At 46.3% G+C, this 19,980-nt stretch overlaps 2 protein-coding genes and 1 long non-coding RNA gene across 4 annotated transcripts; 2 read left to right on the top strand and 1 right to left on the bottom strand.

Annotated features, from left to right (window-relative positions):
* The first annotated feature begins 2 nt into the window (after positions 1-2).
* LOC135418967 (uncharacterized) lies at positions 3-1,528 on the top strand. The gene is made up of 2 exons (XR_010432757.1): positions 3-86; positions 444-1,528. It is a non-coding gene; the product is annotated as an uncharacterized LOC135418967 (long non-coding RNA).
* A 1,150-nt stretch (positions 1,529-2,678) lies between these two features.
* CRYZ (crystallin zeta) lies at positions 2,679-9,057 on the bottom strand. The gene is made up of 9 exons (XM_064664862.1): positions 8,963-9,057; positions 8,247-8,371; positions 7,752-7,904; positions 6,373-6,536; positions 5,673-5,724; positions 4,286-4,435; positions 3,801-3,902; positions 3,562-3,657; positions 2,679-3,300 (listed from the first exon to the last, which is right to left on the bottom strand). The coding sequence occupies exons 2-9, from the start codon at positions 8,355-8,357 to the stop codon at positions 3,139-3,141; spliced, it is 990 nt and encodes a 329-aa protein (XP_064520932.1). The 5' UTR covers positions 8,358-8,371; positions 8,963-9,057; the 3' UTR covers positions 2,679-3,138.
* TYW3 (tRNA-yW synthesizing protein 3 homolog) lies at positions 8,917-13,266 on the top strand. Of its 2 annotated transcripts, none has more exons than XM_064664866.1 (6): positions 8,917-9,287; positions 9,534-9,614; positions 10,633-10,731; positions 11,520-11,591; positions 11,859-11,992; positions 12,173-13,266. In XM_064664866.1, the coding sequence occupies exons 1-6, from the start codon at positions 8,994-8,996 to the stop codon at positions 12,375-12,377; spliced, it is 885 nt and encodes a 294-aa protein (XP_064520936.1). In that variant the 5' UTR covers positions 8,917-8,993; the 3' UTR covers positions 12,378-13,266. The 2 variants fall into 2 exon arrangements, with proteins under 2 accessions (XP_064520936.1, XP_064520937.1); XM_064664867.1 differs by having other exon boundaries at positions 8,924-9,254.
* Positions 13,267-19,980: the final 6,714 nt, after the last annotated feature.

The following is a 19,980-nucleotide window of genomic DNA, read 5'->3' as shown; positions in this document are numbered from 1 at the left end:
AGAATCACAGAATAGTTGGGCGTGGAAGGGACCTCTGGAGATCACCCAGTCCAACCCCCCTACCCAGGAAGGGTCACCTGGAGCAGGTAACACAGGAACATGTCCGGGGGGGTTGGAATGTCTCTAGAGAGGGAGACTCCACACCCACCCTGAGCAGCTGTTCCAGGGTCTGCCACCTCCATGGAAAGAAGTTTTTCCTCGTGTTGAGGTAGAACTTCTTGTGTTTTGGTTTATGGCCATTGCATCCTGTTGCTGAGAAGAGTCTGGCACCATCCTCTTTGCACCCACCTTGGATGTATTCGTAGAGGTTGATGAAATCCCTCCTCAGCCTTCCCAGGCCCAGCTCCCGCAGTCTCTCCTCATTAGAGATGCTCCAGACCCCTCATCATCTTTGTGGCCTCCACTGGACCCTCTCCAATAACTGTTGTCTTTCTTGTCCTGAGGAGCCCAGAACTGGACACAGCACTCCAGATGTGGCCGATGTGCCACTCTGTCACCGCCTCGGGGACACAAGACACCGCCAGGGACAGGCCCTGGCACAGACCCACAGCCCTGGACCCAGGCTGGCAAGGGGGATGAGTCCCAGCTGAAGCACAAACTCACAGGTGATGTTTCCAGGGGCCACAGAGCAACTGATCTGAGTGGAGATCCCCATGATGAGGAAGACCAGGGACAACCTTCCCCTATGATGCACCTGCTCCAAAGTGTTAAAGGACTTCACCACCCTCAGGCCTTCTGTGGCATGATCCACCCACACTCAATATTGATCTGCCTTCTGTAAAGGGAGCAACTATTAAGAACATCAATATTCTCTTCATATTTTATCTTTCCAGCCCTATAATTGAAGTCTCATTAATTTTTTGTACCATCCTGCACCACAGGAAGAAGTCAGGAACAGATACAGGGGAAAATTACAAGGGAGAGGGGATGGCATTTTTAACGACTAGAAAGCGTAGGCAGCATTTGTTTTGGGCACATTGAGATTAACCAAGAGCAGCTGCTTTTCAGAACAATTCCACTCTTTTCTGTTTCAGAAACACACAGAACAGCAGTTTCCAGACTCTGGCATTGTACACAACTCCTTGCTTTGAACCCCAAACCTCTCCTACAGATGCCAAGGCCAGCACAAACACAAGAGCCTGTGCAACCTTTCCAACCACTCACAGCAGCACCAAGCAGCCTGCCACTGGGAACCACTGCCTCCAAAATCCATCCAATCAAATAGGAGAAGCTACTCAACAACCTGACCGAATTATTCTGCCCAATTCAATTGTCTGAGATCCCCATCCTCTTCCTCCATCCTTTTCTGCATTGCCAAGGGGCAGTATGTCCCAAAAAGAGAGCCAAACCAAGCACTCTCCAGGCTGACATTCTCTAGATGGGTGGCTTGCACAGATCAGACACACCTCAGTCCTACTTCATTAGTTCTATTCACACTGCTTTTCCCAAAATTAAAACAACCCCTTCCATTGGTACAATACATCACAAATGGACAGAAGAATAAACATTACGTGACGTTCCTTCACAAGTCAGTCTCAGTCCTACTGTGCCATTCTGCCAGATCACCTGGCAAAGAGCAGCAGCGATGTGATAACACAGAACTGCTCTGACACCTTCTGGTGACAAACCCTGTGACAAACACAGCCCTTGGAGACAGCAGCAATGAGGACAGACCTGAGAACTGTTCTGAATTTCACTTCTAAACATCAGCCACAGTGCAGAAGCAGCACTAAGCATCTTTGCAGGAACAGATACAGGGGAAAATTCCAAGGGAGAGGGGATGGCATTTTTAACGATTAGAAAGCGTAGGCAGCATTTGTTTGGGGCACAAACCGTCACCTCCCATTCATGTAATACCTCGACTAGATTAAAAAGCTGAATCAAAAATAATATTTAAACAAACACATACGGAGTATAAGGAAAATATATACTTTTACATGCACATGATCAATCTTCAACCATTATTTTTAACCTCTATTTAGTACTTCGATATTAAAAGATGTTTTATTTTCTCTAACAACATTATCAAGCAGGTTCCCAACACACCATCACTGCTCAGGCTGCATTCTGCCCCAGTGAACAGGAACAGGAACAGTCAGCACCTTTCACCTGGATAAGCAGCTGAGAAACTACCTACTCACATCACTTACACCAGTTGAATCACTCAAACCTTCACACAGAAACGCAGCTCCCTACTCCTGTGGGGAAGTGCAACAAACAAGGAAACTAACTCTGTTCCCCTGGGGCAGCCTGGAGGGAGGAAGGATCCCACTGCACCCAGGCAATGGATTTAAGGTTTGTGAGAACAAGAGACAATGACTCAGTGTAATGGCACAGTCTGCCCACTCCGGAGAATGAGGCTCAGGAATTTCACAGAAGTCTCCATGCCACAAGAGCCATGCAGCCCTGCTCTCCATGCAGCCAGGGACCCAGGAGACTTTAATAAAGGTCACAGCAAGAACTGAAATCCTCACAACCAGCCATTTACCATCCAGGAATAACTATCATCAGTTCCAGAGAGGAATACCAATATGGATCTGCAGAGTGACAGTCCCTGTGGATGAACCAGGACACCATCACCTCAGACCCTGAGGCAGGCACAGCCAAGTGAAAGTACCTCTGCTCCAAACAGTTCATGTTTGAGAGATTCTACCCATCTTTTGAGCTGGAAAATGAACTATTTTGTCAGTAAAAGCTTTTATTTCAAGTAAATTGTGTGACAAAATTTAAGACCGATTTTGTGGTTAAAAGAATTTACAGTTCTAATTAACACACACAGCAAGTTATTTAATTTTGTGTATCTGTAAAAAGCAGCTTCATTCTGCACTACTTAGAGTGGCCTAACTCTGCCTTCACACAGAACATGATACCAAACTCTGCCTTCCCTTGCAGCACCATGCCATGCCAGCAGGGAAAATTTATTATTTACACATCAGTCAAAAAAGCTACCAAAATTACTTTACAGTAAATGAAACTCTGCTCATTACAAAAAGAAGCAGCTTGTTAATTAATTCATGTAAGTGAGCATTTTCTACTGTCAAACCTGATCAAAAGTATGCTTATAACATACATTCAATGAACCATGTAAGCAAAGGTACAGTTAAAGCAGCTACAAAATAAATGGAAAAAGGTTCTCCTTTATAGAAGGAGCACCATCTTCCCTCGGGCACCACTGCTACAAATAATGTCTTCATGAGCCTTGGCTACTTTCCCCAGGGGATATTCCGAGCCCACAATGGGTTTCAGCCAGCCAGCTTCTATGCCATCAAGGAGTGCTGTGGCACATTCATGCCTCTCCTCCTGCATGTAACAAACACAGCATTCACAACAAGGTCTTTGCATTTTAGAATTGCATTGACTATTTATTCAAGTGTTAAACCAAATTCCACAACCCAAAAATATTTTACTATGTTCTGAGATTGAATCAAAACATAAAGAAATGAACGAACAAGTTAGTTAAAGTGAAATTATGCTTTCATCCCTACAACGGATTTTAACTTGAAATAGAGGAGTGCTGGAACAAGCCAACAAAGCATGCTTTAAAACAGAAATGTTTCTCACCTCAGTTGCAAGAAACAGACTCACTCCAATTATGCTTGACTCCTTGCTCATAGTGTCTCTTGGGTTTATCTCAATGCGTCCTCTGCAGCCCACAACCTGCCCAAACAAGTCCAAAATAAGAGCTGTACAATTGTGATGCAGAATGCACAGACTAAGGCAGTGACTCCAACACCCACCATCACCTCCTTGCTCAGGGACACAAACACTCACCATCATCCTCTGGGCAGGGACACACTCACCATCACCCTCCCTGCATGGGCCAGCAGCTGCAAGTCAGCATCCAGGTTGACATTGGAGAGCATTTCTATGATGATATCCACTCCCCCCGGTCCTGTGCACTCCTGTACAAGACACAGGATGTTATTTTAGTGCTCAGGTACCACTGTTTATTTCATACACTACAGGAAACATCCATTTTACAGGCTATTGTTTAAATTTTCAATACAGCCTCTGTACTACAGCTGACAGCTAATGAGCTGAACTGTAGCACATTTTGCTGTGCTGACTTATGGTGTGCTCCCACACTGGAATTTGCTGAATGTTAGTTCTAAATGACACTGCCTGTGAGGAAAGCTCTGCTTTTCCAGCCTGGGAAAGTTTTATCTTGTGTAGAAATTGAAAAGGCAGTACACTATTGCTCCTACATAAATCCCCTTTAAAATCTTCAGCAAACAACTGCTTGTTTGTTAGTACCTGCATCCTCTAGCCTTGACATCACGCCTACCTTAATTCTCTCAATGTAATTAGGGTCTCTGTGATTAAAGGCTTGGTGAGCACCGTTTCTCAGGATCACATTCATGCCCTCCTCAGTTCCTGCTGTACCCAAAACCTTCAAACCACAAGCTCTGGCAATCTGACATGCTGCTAGTCCCACCTGAGGAGAGAGAAAAAAACAAAAGAGAAAAAAAGAAAAATAAAAAAGAAAACTATTTTACCCATTTAGCATTTTAAATTTTAATTATTCTACCAGCAAATTGGAACTTCCCCATTTAAAAAGTTGGTTTGGTAACATGTTTTAACCATAATAAGTAATTTGGATCTTAAAGACAGAAAAACAGTCTTTCAAAAAGGACAAAGATTTACAGAAGCATGGTAAAGTTTTGATTTTTTTTAACAGTTATCAGCATTTGATATAAATCAATGTAGAATGCTGTCTATCTGTCAAAGCTGGGCCATACATTTTTGATACAAAGCCAGGGAAATTCTTCTCTTTACAGAATCATCTGCTATTGATTCCAGCATTATACATTGCAAAGAAAATCTGCAGGCACAAATTTTATTAAAACCACTTCTGCACCTTTCACAAACAAATTAAATTATCTCTTTCTAAAGCAAATTCTCAGTGCCTTCTACCAGCTTTGCACTCCAGTAAGAACAGAAGCACCACATTTAGTTCATGAAAATAAAAAGAGGCAATGATGCTGAATGCCATTCTAGTATCTCAGAATAAGATCTGAATTTATCTTTTTGTTGTCTTACAAATAATTAAAGAAACTTTGAAAATTTGCCCGTTCATAGCAGCTGTTTGGTGCATCAGCAGAAACCGAGCAAGAAAGGGCACAGTGTGGGACATAAATTAAACTAGAATGTTATGTGAGAGAGATCTAAAACTAGCCTGTCATGTAAAACTAAAGAAAATTAGAAGTGCAATTTCACATAGTATTCAGTCACAGCTTTATCCATTCCAGTGCCTCTCCCTGTGCAGCTGGCTGTCAGCTCACAGGTAGAAACATCCCAGAAACGCACAGTTGCGTTGCCCTGCACCGCTGATTCCTTCTCAGAGGACTCAGAACAACTTGTACATATTGGAAAATTACAGCTTTCTGCTATCAGTTTTGCCTGAGTTAGACCTACTACAAAGCTTCCACATCAACTTCCATCTGTTCAGTGCATGACCCTCTGACTGGGGACCTCACACCAGCACTTGTACAGTTTCACAGTTATTGTGAATAACAGAGTTTGCTCTAAGCAAGTGTATCCCAGAGTGTCTGAAATAAACACCTAATTTGCTAATCCCTTTATTGATCTAAATGTGGCCATAACTCATACCCCAAGCAGATGCAAGGACAGAGAGCAGCATTCCCTATCACCTGCCTCCTTGGAACACTTACCCCGCCACTGGCACCATGCACCAGCACACTTTCCCCAGCTTTGGCACAGCCTCTGGGTGAAGAACACAGGACATATTGGTGTTGTGAGTGCAGTACACACTGACTGAGTACCAGGGTGCAGATTCTGACCAATGCAGACACTGATCAAACCTCATCGTTCACAAAGCATTTCCAATTTATGTTCCAATTTATGTTCCAAACTATGCTCCAATTTATGGCTAAACAGGTATCATAAGCCTTTTAGGGAGAACAAGGAGGCAAAATAAACCCTGTGATTGATGACGTGAAGCAACATGCAGCCAGTGACAGCCCAGTACTGAGCCTCAGCCTGGGACCTTCCTCTGTCCCAGGAAAGTGGTGGTTCTGCTCCACAGTACCTGGCTGCTTAATTAGGAAATTAGAACTATTCCTGCTTTTCTTCCCTGGCTAAAATACCAGTGAGTACTGAAAAGCAGCCCCATGTTTTATTACATGAAGCCTTTCCAGGTCTGTTCTCTTAAGAAGAAACACTTAACAGGAAAAGACAGTCACAGGCTTCTAGGTCACAATCATCTGACAATTCCATCAAGCATAACGAATTCAAGTGTCTTGAACATTTCCCACTCATCAATCTCTCCATTTTACAGGACAATGAAAATATGAATTTTGGTATTTTAAATATTAAAAATTAAAGTGCACAAACTTGGATTTGGTGCCTTACTTCTGGAAGAGGGCCCGGTAGGCAGTGAAGTAGGGGACTCCGAGTGCTGCTCCCTGCCTGAAGTCCAGCTTGTCTGGCAAAGGAAAGACTCTGTTGGCTGCAGCAACTGCATACTCTGCATATCCCCCAGAAACCGTTTCAAGGGTGAAAACCCTGTCCCCTTTCTAGAACAGAGGGAGAGAATATAGAGAAATCAATCATTTCCCGTCCTTTTTCCTTAACAAACATTATGAACCAATTCACAGAGGTTTAGGCTATTACTAACAGCTCTCCTATTAAAAATAACCAGTTATATTTGTCATAGAAATTTTTATAAATGCTGATACATACCATCAATGCAACACAAACCATATAATTCCATATACTTCATTTAAAGTGTCATAATTATAACCCTGCTCTGCAGTGTAACACACAAACCTACTGTCTCATTAATATGAACCTTAATGAACTTGAACACTCAGGAATTCCATCCACAGATTTCAAATGCAAAACCTCAAAGGCTTTCATGAACACAAAAGAAATGTTTCTAAATTATTCAATTTTAATGTGGAAAAACATATATTCTTAATATACCCAAAGACATTTCTCTGTCATTCAAGCCAGGAGCATCACGACTGCCATAGGGAGCAAAAAACACACATAGCAGATACAGCAGACTGTTGATAAGAAAATATGAATAAAGATGATCCTTCTCTCTAGATAACCAAATCACCGAGGTCTCCCAAAATTGTTACATACATCCCAAATCAGGAAATTCCAGCACAATTCTAACTATGATTATATTTGGTTGGGATCAACCATCAAGTGACTTGAATGGGAGAACAGATTTGGAAACTATACAGATGTCATAGATATCTTTTAGCAAACTGATATTTGCCTTCTCCTGTCACAAGACTTTCCCCCACAGAAATCCAAGTAAAATTACTACACTGGAGCAATGCAGTATTCAAACAGTTTTAACAACAAATACTTAATGGGGCTTTACATGTAAGCAATTTCCATTTCCCAAAAAACTTCACAGAAGATTTTTCAGTTCTGCATGAAATTATTATCCCCAGCAGGAAGCATCCAATCTCAGCTACTTCTGCAACGCAGAAACCCAACTTTTGTACACCTGATGTCACTCCTTTAAGGAGACAGACAGCAGGTGCCTCTTCTGAGACCTTTGAGCTCCCAGAGGTCACAGCATTCCTCACAGTCCCACCTGCAGACTGGCTTGCCAATGGGATCCCACTGCGTGCTTTTACCAGTCCATGAAGGGGATTCCCCCCATGAAGAGATTACATTATTATAAGCAAAAGAACCAGGCACAATAGCACAGCAATCACCCAAAGAGGATACAATAAACAATAGTGAATTAAAGCTCAATGTGTAAATACCTTGAATGCAGTCACATGTTCCCCAACACCCTCGATCACCCCAGACACATCTGAGCCTGGGGTGTAGGGCAAAGCTGGTTTCCTGGCATAAGTCCCAGAACGAATATATGTCTCAACAGGATTTACCCCACAGGCATGGACTTTAATTAACACCTACAAGAAAAGATGCTTCTTAAGCAGCAAGTAGAAAGATTTAGCCATTTAATTCACAGCACAGCATCATGGCACTTTAACTGAATTCTCAAACAGCCTCTGCGACAACCCAGTGCCGAACTGGAGCTACTTTCAGGAAACCCTTGATGTGGAATATGTAGCCCACAGAACAGTAAAGAGCCCACATTTGTCAAGCATGATGTCTCAGGGAGTATGAACACACTGATCAAACCCCATGTACTCCAGATGAAGAGTTCTGGGTTGCATCCCTCATTCTGTCCTGCGGGCACCTGTTACCATTCATTACTGCTATTTATTTCCCTTCACAGAGCACACATATACCTGGTTTTCTTTTGGAACAGGAACTAACACATCCGACTGGAGTTTAAGTACTTCAGGGCCACCAAATTCAAACACTCTGATCGCTCTCATCACTCTGCTGGTGGCTGCCATGGCGACCAGAGGATCTGGGGAAAAACACGACAGTAATATCCCTGGTTCGTGCTCAGGTCAGGGAGAGCCTGAGTCCCCAGGCTGTGCCCTGCGGACACCGCCCGGGACACGGGACAGCCCGCGGGCCGAAGGGCGGCTCGGCCTCGTGATAATGAACCGATCCAGAGGGAGGGGAAGGAGGGGAGGGGCCCGAGGTGCCCAGGGTCTCCCGCTCAGAGCAGCTTCCAGGAGCCGGGCATGGGGCGGACGGGAAGCACAGCACGGGGCCGTCTCCAGCGGGGAACAGCCGCGGAACAGGGACCGCTGGCCCAGGCCCGGCCCGCCCCGGGCGGCATCGCGGCCCCGCCCCCTCCCGCTCCGGGCCCGCCCCCGACACGCCCCCTCTGCCGGGCCCCGCCCCTGACGCGCCTCTCGCCTCCAGGCCCCGCCCCCCGAGGCCTCTCGCGGTCAGGCCCCGCCCCTTTGAGCCGCCACACGGCCGTCGCCGCTAGAGGCCCGGGCGTGGCCGCCGCGGCTGCGGAGCCCGACACGAGCAGCGCGGGGCCGCCGCCGCCCCGTCCCGTCCACCCCGGGGAGCACCGGGGAGCTCCGCGCCCCCCGCCTACCTGCGGAGCGCCACAGCCCCCGCGCCGAAGCATGGGCCCGGGCAGAGGGCGGGGGGCGGGGCCATCCCACGCCCCGCCCCGGCAGTCGGCCGCGCGCAAAAGTTTGTCCCCCGCGGGCCGCCGTCCCCGCGCGATGGCGGCGTTCGCGCGGCGCAAGGCGCAGCGGCTCGCGCGGCCCGACCCTAGCCGGAAGCGCGCGCTGGACGCGCGCGCCGCGGAGCTCGCGCGGCTCCTGAACGCGCACGAGCGGTTCTGCACCACCAGCTCGTGCGACGGGAGGGTCCTGCTGGCGGTGGGATACCGGGATACCGGGATACCGGCATGGGTACCGGGGGGGCGGGCCGGGATGACGGGGCGGGGCCGGCATGCCGCGAGATCGGGTCCCACTGTTGCCGGTGCTTCCCTGTCCGTGCTCAGCTGAGTATCAGTGGCCGGGACACACAAACCCGGCCGGTGCCCGGGCAGTGTTCCTGTGAATGGGCTCTGCGGGCAAAGCGACGCTTCTGGCTCGGAAGAGCCGGATCAAACATCACCGACCCGCAGAGCCCATTCCCTGGTTTCTGTCCATCAGGACACGGACGGCGGCGGGATCCAGAAGAAGAACTGCACTTGGCTCCTGGTAACACATGACCCATGTGCCAAAGGCGATGTGGTAAGACCAGAGTAGGATACAGCTTTTGTATTTATTCATTGCGGTGCTCGTGGTGTCATGGAAAACACGTGAAAGAGTTTTTATTCCTAATGCTGAGATGAATTGCCACTCTTTCAAAATTAAATTTTCTTTAGGGGTGTTGCTTAATAAATTCTTCAGACCCGTTTTGAAGAGAATGTTTTTAAGCTCAAGCTTTTCTGTCTCAAAGTGACATTTCTGAATAGAAGAAAATATTCCCAGCCCTCAAGGTTTCTCTGCACGAAGACAGCACAGAAAAGCAGATAAACTGTCCTTGTGAGCTGTGCAGGATGTCAGAGAGCTGTCTGCATACCCACAGATCCAGGAAAATCTGCCACTAGCATGTCTGTCTTCTGGCAGAACTGAGGGGTCTGAAGGGGATATCTTCAATTTTATGATTATAAAGTTACCTCTTTTTTTCTAGTCTTGTGGGATTATGCCTCTAATTTCAACCTCTGAATTTGTCTTTATAACTCTCATATATTACGCTACACACTGGTATTTGAGAAAGGATTAAAGTGTGGTTGAGTATGTTAGGCCATGGATTTAGCTGAAACCCAGAATGCTGAGGAATGTACTTCAGCAACTAAATGTCTTTGATTCTAAAGAACAGTTAAAAAAAAAAATCCCTGCTCAATCACCTGATTGCAGCAGAACAATCATTGTCCTTTGCTGGACTGATGGTGTCGATGTTTGGATGTACAAAGGAAAAACTAGAAGGATGAAGCACAGTTTTTAACGTCTGTTTTGCCATGAATTTCTATCAAACCTGATCAGTTTAGCAAACAGAAGCAGGGAAATCCATGGAGTTTCTGTGTATTGTGAGCAATGAAAACTTAAAAGCAGCTGATCAAACCTGACTGCTTGGGACTCATTTGCTGCATTTTTGGTGCTTGTTTCATACACAGACTAGCTTTTTCTTTTTTGCCTTTTTTTTTTTTTTTTGCAATAACAGTACACACTTGCAGTGTTAATATAAATGTTTTGGTGTATCTTCCAGATGATAGCACTAGAGAAGTCCACTGGAGACGTTGTGTTCAAGTTTGAACCATTTGTTCTTCACGTGCTGTGTCGGGAGCTGCAGGATGCACAGCTGCTGGTAAAACCACATCAAGCACAATGTGACATTGTTGCTCTGTTACATTCCTGCCTGTAAAAGTAAAAGGATTGGCTTCTGGTTAAGCAGTAACACTTAGGAATAGTCCCAGATGTGCTGTGTGTTTAACAACTGAGATAGTAAAATAAGCCGATGAGGAAAACAAAGCTTTAAACTTGGTGGAGATTTTGCTGTGCATAGAAAGCAAAATGACTCACCTTTGAGCTGAAGAGAGCCGTCCATAAAACATTTCCCAGGGAGCCTGAGATTCTCTCACTGGCTGAAAGGGATGGATTTTAGGAATTACTTTGCTACCATCCAGGCCATTTGTCTCCATTTGCAATGAATTGAGTGGCACCTTTGTGTTCTGCTTCTCCAGCATGACCGAAGAGCAGCGTGTGCCGTGCCAGGCTCATTCCCTCATTAGCACAGGAGAGCCAATGAGCTCAGTGTACAGTGCTGCTGCCCTCACAGCTATAGACATGTGGCACGACTGTGTGTGCTTCCAGCTCGTTGGGATAAAGCAACTCAGTGCTCAGAGAGACATTGTGTCCCATCTGCACTGATGGATTCAGACAATCAGGATGCACCATGGGTCTCTGAAAACCACCCACAGTTTGTGGGCTTGATCTTAAAGACATTTTAATTTAACTATTTTTGTCAGTCTGTGGAGATGGTTTTGAGTAAGTTGTTTGCAAAACCAAGATTGCAAGTTGCATTGCAACCCATTCATAATTATTTTTTGCTGTGAAAGTGTACAAGACCTGTTTAAGCACTTCTTTGTTCTGCAGCATTCAGTGGCTGTTGATTCTGGATTCAGGAACTCCGGTATTACGGTTGGCAGAGGAGGAAAAATTACTATGGTAAGGACTCTACTACTGTAAGGGATGTAACAAAGTCATATCAATATGTTAACCTTGGCTTTTTACCAGCCGAGATCTGACTTGTGCTGAACAGCTGTCACAGGGCATGCTGTAGCAAAGAAATAGCTTTCTGCTTTAGGTGAGAGCAAACTAACCAATTTTATGGATAAGCAGGTTTTTTTCCTGCAATGAACTCCCTATATTATTTAAATAACCTTCATAAAGTAAAAAAACTTTGTTCCAGATAAGTCCTGTGTGCTTTTTCAGGCTGTCCGGAGCACTCACTGCTTAGAAGTTCCATTGAGCCGCAAGGGGAGATTGATGGTCTCTGATGAATATATTGAATTTCTGGTACATGTAGCCAATCAGAAAATGGAAGAAAATATAAGGAGGATTGAGAGGTTTGTAAGATTATACCATGTAATGATGTAATGTTCATGACCTTGAGTTTTTCTTCAGTATCAGCTAAAACCACTTTTCTTCTCCTTGCACGTCTTGATTACATTCCAAAAGCATTAGTTTCTCAGAGGAGTTTTGTAGCAAACCTACAAAATAGTAAATACAGAATTTTTTCTTTCTAGATTCCACAAGGGCTTGGAGTTGGCTCTGGAGACTGCTGTCCCTACAGACACCTTGGCTCCCGAGGGGCCAGAGAAGAGCCGCCCTGTGTATGTGCACAGGAGAAAGAGACGGACCATTCGGGAACAGGCCGATCCCAGTGGAGAGCTGGAGCCCCAGGATGATACTGAAAGCAGTCTGGATCTGTTTGCCGAAATCATGATATAGACTAAGGCATTCGAAAGCAAATGGCAAACTGACTGTATGCTCTTTGTAAGAGGTTTATATACTGTTGTGCTCTCAGTAGTAACACTCCCATGGACATTGACCAGAAAAAAGGTAATTAACAGAATGGTGAGCAGGTGTAATGCTACCGGGCACAGAGAACAAAGCCTTAGAATGTGTTGGGGTTTTTTTAACTGTACTGTTGAATTAACAGACTTCTACTCCATCTGCCAGTTATCCCAGAAATAACAGGTTTGCTGCAGCCTTTGGCCATGTTTTCTGTGGCAGCATTTCACTTCCAATTTTGTTTTTGCAGAGCAGAGAAACTCTAAAAACTGAGTTGTTTTCCCCAAAGGTTGTTCCTCCCTACAGGACCTCTGCAGAGCAGCATGCACCAGCAGGGTGGCCCTTCCCAGCAGCACAGGGCCAGCTGTTAGTCACCTGCAGAGCATACCTGGGGCTGAGGTTAGGACAGAAAAGCATGAGCTGGGTACTGCTCTGTACCAGCCTCAGCCGGGTGCATCCAGATCCCTCCTGGCTGCTGCACTAGCAGCTGCTGTTTCCCTGCTCTTTGCTGTGTCTCGGGCTCCAGCCCTGCTGTGTGCACTCCAATTCCCATAACCACTGGCCACTCAGTACCATTTTTCCTTGCCCCTTTAGCCAGCTCTGTGTGCTGATGGCCCCTTCCCCTCACAGAGCCCCTGCTCTGTGCAGCCAGCACCCGGCCAAAGTCACCCCAAGGGCTGGGCTGGACTGGGCTTAGAACCACTGACTACAGGAACTGTTATATACAAACAGTGCAGCACTGTGTGCATTCCTTGTTGTGCCACTGGTAAAGGCACTCCATGCTCGTGTATTTTTTAGAAAAATGCTGAATTTGTAAACCTTCCAAGCTGTCTTGCTGACTGAGTGATAGCTTACACTGCAGAGCCAGACCCTGACTGAAGGAGGTGGTTTATTTGTGCAGGAACTCCCAGGCCATGCAGAGAGGGATGTCACTGTTTCTATTACATGAGCTTCTGTCTTTGGGGGCATTTTAATTCCACTGCAAAAACTGAACATACTCCATGGCAGCCTCAGGGAAGAGTAATTGGGGCACTGAGTAGATTCTGAAAGACCCGTTGGGCTGTTTCCAGTCACAGGTGCACCAGAAGAAAGGAACTGGAGCCTCTTGTGTTGTGTGTTTGTCTTGCTGACTTCAAGCTCAGATGTTCTTCTTCTGGGCGCTTGAAACACCTCAGCATGTGGCTGGGGCATGGGAAGGGGAGAGGCTAGTGCCCTTCTGTCCTTGTAAGTTTGCTGCTACGTCCAGTTGAGGTGCTTGCCAGCACGAACAGCATGTCACAGAACACACAGGTGCTGCTGGTTTCTCCTTCAGGGAAGGAGAGATGCTGGTGACAAATTGAAAACCGAAGACCATTGGCTTGTGAGACAGCCAATATGTGAGGTGGAAATTCGACAGAAACCTTCCAAAGCATTACTGTGTGCACTGGTCTCAGACCTCATGTGCATTTGGGAGAACTAACCATGGTTCCATTCTGACTGAACACGGAGGGGGCATTTCTGACATTGCAGAGCTGCTGGCCAGGAAGTGGGTGAGCAAAGCCCAAGTCCCTTAGCCTGTGGGGCAGCAGCCAGATGGTGAGAGCAGGCAAGGGTCCCACAGCAGGACAAGGGACAACAGCTCCTCAAGTGTGGGGACATGGCTTCTGCCACAGGTGTTGCTGGAGCAGTGTTGGGGTGGAGGCTCATGTCAGACCTTTGCAGTCACCATGCTTACAGACCTTCCTCTCTCCGTTCTGAGGCTCAGCCGCCTCTGGGCTGAACTGAAACCCCAGGGTTTCAGCAACATCTGCCTCTGTGCAGAGGGGCCTTCCCAGCCTGCTGCCTCAGCCAAGTGCTGTGAAGCCACAGGCTGTCCCTGTCCCCATCACCACTGGTGGGAATCCCACCATTCTGGCAGGTCCCTCCTCACTACCCAGGGGGCAGCTTCTGTGCACAGAGGAGGAGGTTGTTGCTTGTGGATTTTAAGGAGTTTGTTCGGAACAGTCTGAACCCTCCTCTGCATGTGACATTTCCTAAAGGTCTGGCTCTGGTCTGTTGGACGTGGCTCAAGGGACTGGCAGCACCAGCACCAACCATGAGCAGTGCCCACAGACGTTGCCAAGCTGTCAGGTCTCATCACACATGGGAAGGGAAAATTCAGCACTGAAAAAGCAGAGATGCAAAGAAACCATATCAGACTTCAAGCCCAGCCCACAGAACCCACATTCCTGGGATAGAGAGGCCTGTTCCCAAATCCAGAGCTGGTTAATTCCCAATGTGTACAGTCACCTGTGCAAGGTGGGAGAGGGATCGCAGATGCTAATAGTGTGTGTAAACCAGGACCTTGGTGTGCCTTTGAGGGCAGAGTAGGGTTGTGTATTGGCAGGAAAGGGTATTCAGTGCAAGTGAATTTTTTGGGAAGCTTCTTTTTAGTTTTTTCTTCCCAACACTACAATAACATCCCAAACCCTTGCACTGTGTAATAGCAGCACAGGATTTACATTCTTAGAAATACAGTTTGTCAGAAACTGACATGTGATACAATCCCACATTCCTCTGAAAAATGATACAAAATTCATGAAGATTTTTTTGGCAGTCTTAACCTAGAAATGTTACCCTAACTGTTGACATCTTGTTACTTTATTCCCATCATCTCCAACGGTTGAAGACGGTTGGCGACCTCATACAAAAAATCCAAAACAAGACCCCACAACAAGAAAAATAAACAGTCTCATGATTCTCAGGGAAAGATCAGGGAATTTTGTTACTTCACTGCTTAAAATGTAGAACAGTTTTTACAAGGATTGTCTGATTTTTTTACACTGCATCCAAGGTTGCAGAGGGCAATGCTGAGGTGATTTCAACACCCTGCAGCCACTCCAGGAAGGAGCACAGCCCCAGCACCACCTCCTCTGTGCACCACTGCCCTTCCCGGCCCTTCCCTGCCAGTACACTGGGGATCACCACACCTTATCCCAGGCTCACCCAAGTTACACCTGTTCTTTTTGAAGTTAATTTTGTCAAGTTGTGTTTCATTTCCAGCTGTTCTAAGCAATTCTGTTGGGCTGTAAATGCCATCTGCAGCTGCAGAGTGCAGGCAGCCAGCGGGCAGAGCAGCCACAGGCAGTGGGAGGCAGCACCACTGAAAAGGTGACTCTGGGGGTCATGGCCAAAGGAAAATCCACTGATAAGCAACAAGACTTCTAAAACTGGCAAATCTTTACCATTTGTAAGTGTGCTTAGCCACTTAATTAACCTAAAAGGTATTTTCATCTCAATTTTCATATTTGCTCTTGCTGTGTTAAATTTTTTAAAATTACAATTTCATTCCCTGTGCACTCAGTTGTTTCGAGGGAGGCAGATGGGTTCATTCACTCCAGCAACTGCTAGTCTTTTCTCATCCATAGCATTTTGCATCCACACCAGGAAACCACTCAAATCAGAGCCACAGTGTTCCCAGCTGGTTGTTCCGCAGGTTCCATGCCCGTTGTGCTCCCCAGTGCATCCAGGCACTTGGGCAAAAGTCACTTGACTGATTCACCAGGATAATTCTGTACATGCAAATCACAGATGTCATACACACAAGTATTCGCTTGAAATAGCTTCTTCCTCTGAAACTCAAGTACTTAAATCGGTTTACGAGAGGATGACAGTAACAGCTACAGAGTGCACTGAAATCGGTGTTTTCATGTGGGGTTAAACCTCTGTGGACGGGGCAGCTTCTCAGCTCTCATCCTCCACTCCTGCCAGGGCTTGATTTGAATTTGCCCAAGTTCACACATTTAACAACAACATACAATTGTATGAAATTCGGTCTCAAGTTTTTAAAATTGCTTTATTGTATTAAAGGTACTGTGCACTAGAGGCTTAGCAGCTCTTTGGTACTTTTGGTTACTGAAAATACACAACTACTTTGCAACGCGCTGTCAATTCGATTTTACGTAATGGGATATTAGGGGAAATGTTTTAATTCTGCTCTACCCATAGTTGAAATTGCCTCAGTGCAGCATGCTGGGGGTTTTGTGAAAGAGCCTTTGAAAAAAAAATTGTGCCTCCAAAAAAATTAGATAATCACATGCCTAAATTTCCCAAGCTGCCCACCTAATTTCTTCATATCAAGAGAAAGTAAAGCCTGTAAGAATTGCTGTCAAACATGCCAGCTGTGGTGTGGCAGCAGGCAGTTACCTGGTGTCAAGGTCAGAGAATCCTCAGCTCTTTTTTTAAATCAGAAAACACCACCCAAATTACACAAACGCTTTTATTTTGCTTTCTGGGTGCAGTGTATTTATGGTACCTGAGCAGATACACTATTTTGGTCAATTTTATACTGAAAGGAAAAAAATCTTATTTTGTTTTCATTTTCTGCAGGATCCCGTGAAAAGATAAATATTTTTTTCTCAAAACCAAGTTTTATAGGTACTGTAATTGGGTTTTTTGCAAAGGAATTCTGGCAGCTCAGAGCCCGGTGGTTGCATGGAGCAGATACCCGCGCAGGAGCAGATACCCGCTCCGTCCCGGCGGCACCGCCGGGCTCTCCCGCAGCCGCACCGGGCGGCGGGCGCAGCGCTGCTCGGTACATCCCCTCCGTGCGCAGGTGACATCCCCGCTCTGCCTCAGGGATTCGGGCAGGGGTGGAAGATGTCGGCACAACCCGCGCTGACGGCGAGCGACAATTAATACAGGCACCGGAGTTCGCTCCTTGTGTAACAGTAGGATTTTTCGTTTCTCTAAATAAGCACCTAATAAAATTCCATTTTACCGTATTTTAACACCGCACGGGGACTGCAGCTCTCCGCGCCTGCCCCGGCCCGCCGGTCCCTCCGGAGCTTCAGCCCCTGGTGGGTGTCGGGCAGCGGCGGGACCCGGAGCGGGGGACGGGGCCAGCGGGGACACCGAGCGATGGAACCGAGCGAGCGGCGGAGCCCCCGCGGCCGCCGGTCCCGCTCCCCGCCCCGGTGCGCTCGGGGCCGGTGAGCTCACCCCAGGGTCCGTGCGAGAGATCAGTGGCTCTCCGCAGTCACGCTCGGGTTGGCAGCAGGAGCCAACCTGAAATATCGAACTGCCGGCACGCAAAAACCGGCAGTTTTCCTTGAGATGACCAGCAATTCTCCGCTAATGGAGATATAAATGGCCCCATCGCTTCCCAGCTGCCCGTCCCCGATCGATTCTGCATCGATATTACACGGGCAGCACTGCTCTTTTATAATCTGCTCATTTAAATATTTTTGCATAACATTGCTGATAAAAATCAAGGAATATTTAGAAGTGAAATGCACACAGAATATATGCATATAATCCACGTTTTTCCATTATTTTGCATCTCTCGATGCAAATTATTTCAGAATTTTCTTCGACTGCACAGAGCCTGAGCTTGGTTTTGTTTTCTCTCACTGCAAACACTCACCTCAGAAATTCTGCAGAGACAGTGACGGGAAAGTAAAATCCAGCAGGATTTTATGCAGACCTCTGTGCAGGGTCTACTTGTTTTTTCTGTAACATTTTTACCTCGTAGTGACAGACAGGACCCAAGGACAGGCTGCTTTTGGAAAACATGCAGGAATGCCATGGGTAGTTCTATATGGGATCAGAATTTGGCCCAAAATGTGCAATATTAGAAATTACCATTTTTCCTTGTTCCTATTACCTAAACATGAAAGTTCAAATTTAAGAATGTGTTTTCACGTCCACAGCACTCTGGGGTAATATTAAATGAACTCTGTTTAATAAAACACATTCCAAGTTGCTATTTTGATTGAAGCATTATACTTCTTGTCTTGCAATAAGTAGTTCAGATTTCACTGGGTCATTGAAAATTTTTGAATCAGTCTCTTTTCAAATCATATTTAAAATACAGATGTAAATAACTGTGGCACAGATCCCTTCACAGCACAAAGCAGGAGTAAGGGACACAGTGCTGCATTACAGCCAATGCTGCCATTACCTCCAGAGGCAGAGAAGGAAATTTTGTCATCCTCCAAACACAGCGATCGTCCCTTTCATAAAACACCTCACATTCATCCAGGGAGACAATGGCATCCCATTTTGTCCTTGAATCACTGAAATAAGAGGTATTTTGATCACTAATATCTGCTATTATCAAAACACCATCAAGATTTCCACAGGATTAGATAACCCAGGTGAAGCTGTGCACAGGTCCCCCCAGCACAGGTCCCCCCTGGCTCTTTTGCTCTGTGTCATGTTGCATCTGTTTTTAAATGCTCTGTCATTGAGAACAGCAGCACCAGACAAACCCCCGGGTTCTGCCCAGGGCAGCTGTGGCCCTCTCAGGTCACGGCTGGAAGGCACATTGTCTGAGTCCTCTTGTTTCAGTTTTCTCAGTAGAAAATCCTAGAATCAGAATCATTTTGGTTGGGAAGACCTCTAAGATTGACTGCGATGTGTGTGTGAAAATCACAACAAACTTACAGAAGATGATGGAATAAATATTCACATAAATACTGAAATATTTATAGATGCAGTTCTCCCTGCTTGAACAAGGAAAGCAAGTACAATAAACACAGCTCAGCTACCAGGGTTCCAGACTAATACACTTGGCACTTCCTATCAGGATAACCTATGGGTTAAATGGTTAATGTTTCTCTGCCTACCCCAGGCAGTCCAGGCAGGATTTGGGCAGCAGAGCACCAGTTCATTCCATTGGCTGGGTGGCCCCTGACGAGGAGAGGCCAAGGGCCATAGTGGCTCCGTTGTGGGGCTGGGTGGGCAGCAGCCCTTCACTGCACCAGCATCCCAACATCACCCATCCACCTGCATGGGTACTCCTTGTCCTTTCCTTTGGGAAGTTCCTAAAGCAGAAGATTTCCCACTCCAGGGAAAGATCACGTAGAAGCCCCTGGGCTGGGAACTGCATCCCTGCTCAGCACAGCTGCTGATCCCAGCACAAAGCTCTGGGCACTTTACAGTAGCAAAGGGAAGGGCCATTTCATCTCTCTGCTTCATGTAATCTTCTACACACCATAACCCCGCAGTTAGAGGACCCCTTTGGACTTTTCTTTCTTACATATTTTCATCATATATCACTTCCCTTCCAGTACAAGATCAGGGAGAAAAGGGGTGGTGAAAGTGGGAGAGCAGCAGCAGGAAAAAAATACCTGACAAACAGCAACAGCCTTCCAACACCCCTTTAAAATAATGACGATTTACCAAATGGTTGGGAAGTTGTTATAATTCCTTTTCCAAATTATTACTCGCCCTTTAGATTAGAAATGAGGCCAGGGTTAGCAATCAGCCTTAAATGGTAGGATTTCTGAAGTAGAAGCACTTGTCTGATTGTGAAGTGGAGGCCATTATTGCCTTGATTGAGTCTTTTTTTTTTCTCTTTTTTTTTTTAAGCTTGCTTGATTTGCGGCTGAGAGCACACATTCACCACAGTACTGGGAGCAATCAGAGCTTTCCCTGCTCTTTTTTGCTCAGCGATTTAGGGTCCACTACTTTGGCACAGCTGCCACCTTTTAGCCTCCATCAAGCAGAGATATTTTTAAGTGAACTGCATTTTGTGTTTGTCTTTTCTCCTCCCACGCCTTTCCTTCCTCATGCTTTT

This window comes from Pseudopipra pipra, chromosome 9 (genome assembly GCF_036250125.1).
Source record: "Pseudopipra pipra isolate bDixPip1 chromosome 9, bDixPip1.hap1, whole genome shotgun sequence".
NCBI classification, from domain to species: domain Eukaryota; kingdom Metazoa; phylum Chordata; class Aves; order Passeriformes; family Pipridae; genus Pseudopipra; species Pseudopipra pipra.
Note: the sequence above shows the minus strand (reverse complement) of the source record. Positions and strands in the feature narration are given on the sequence as shown.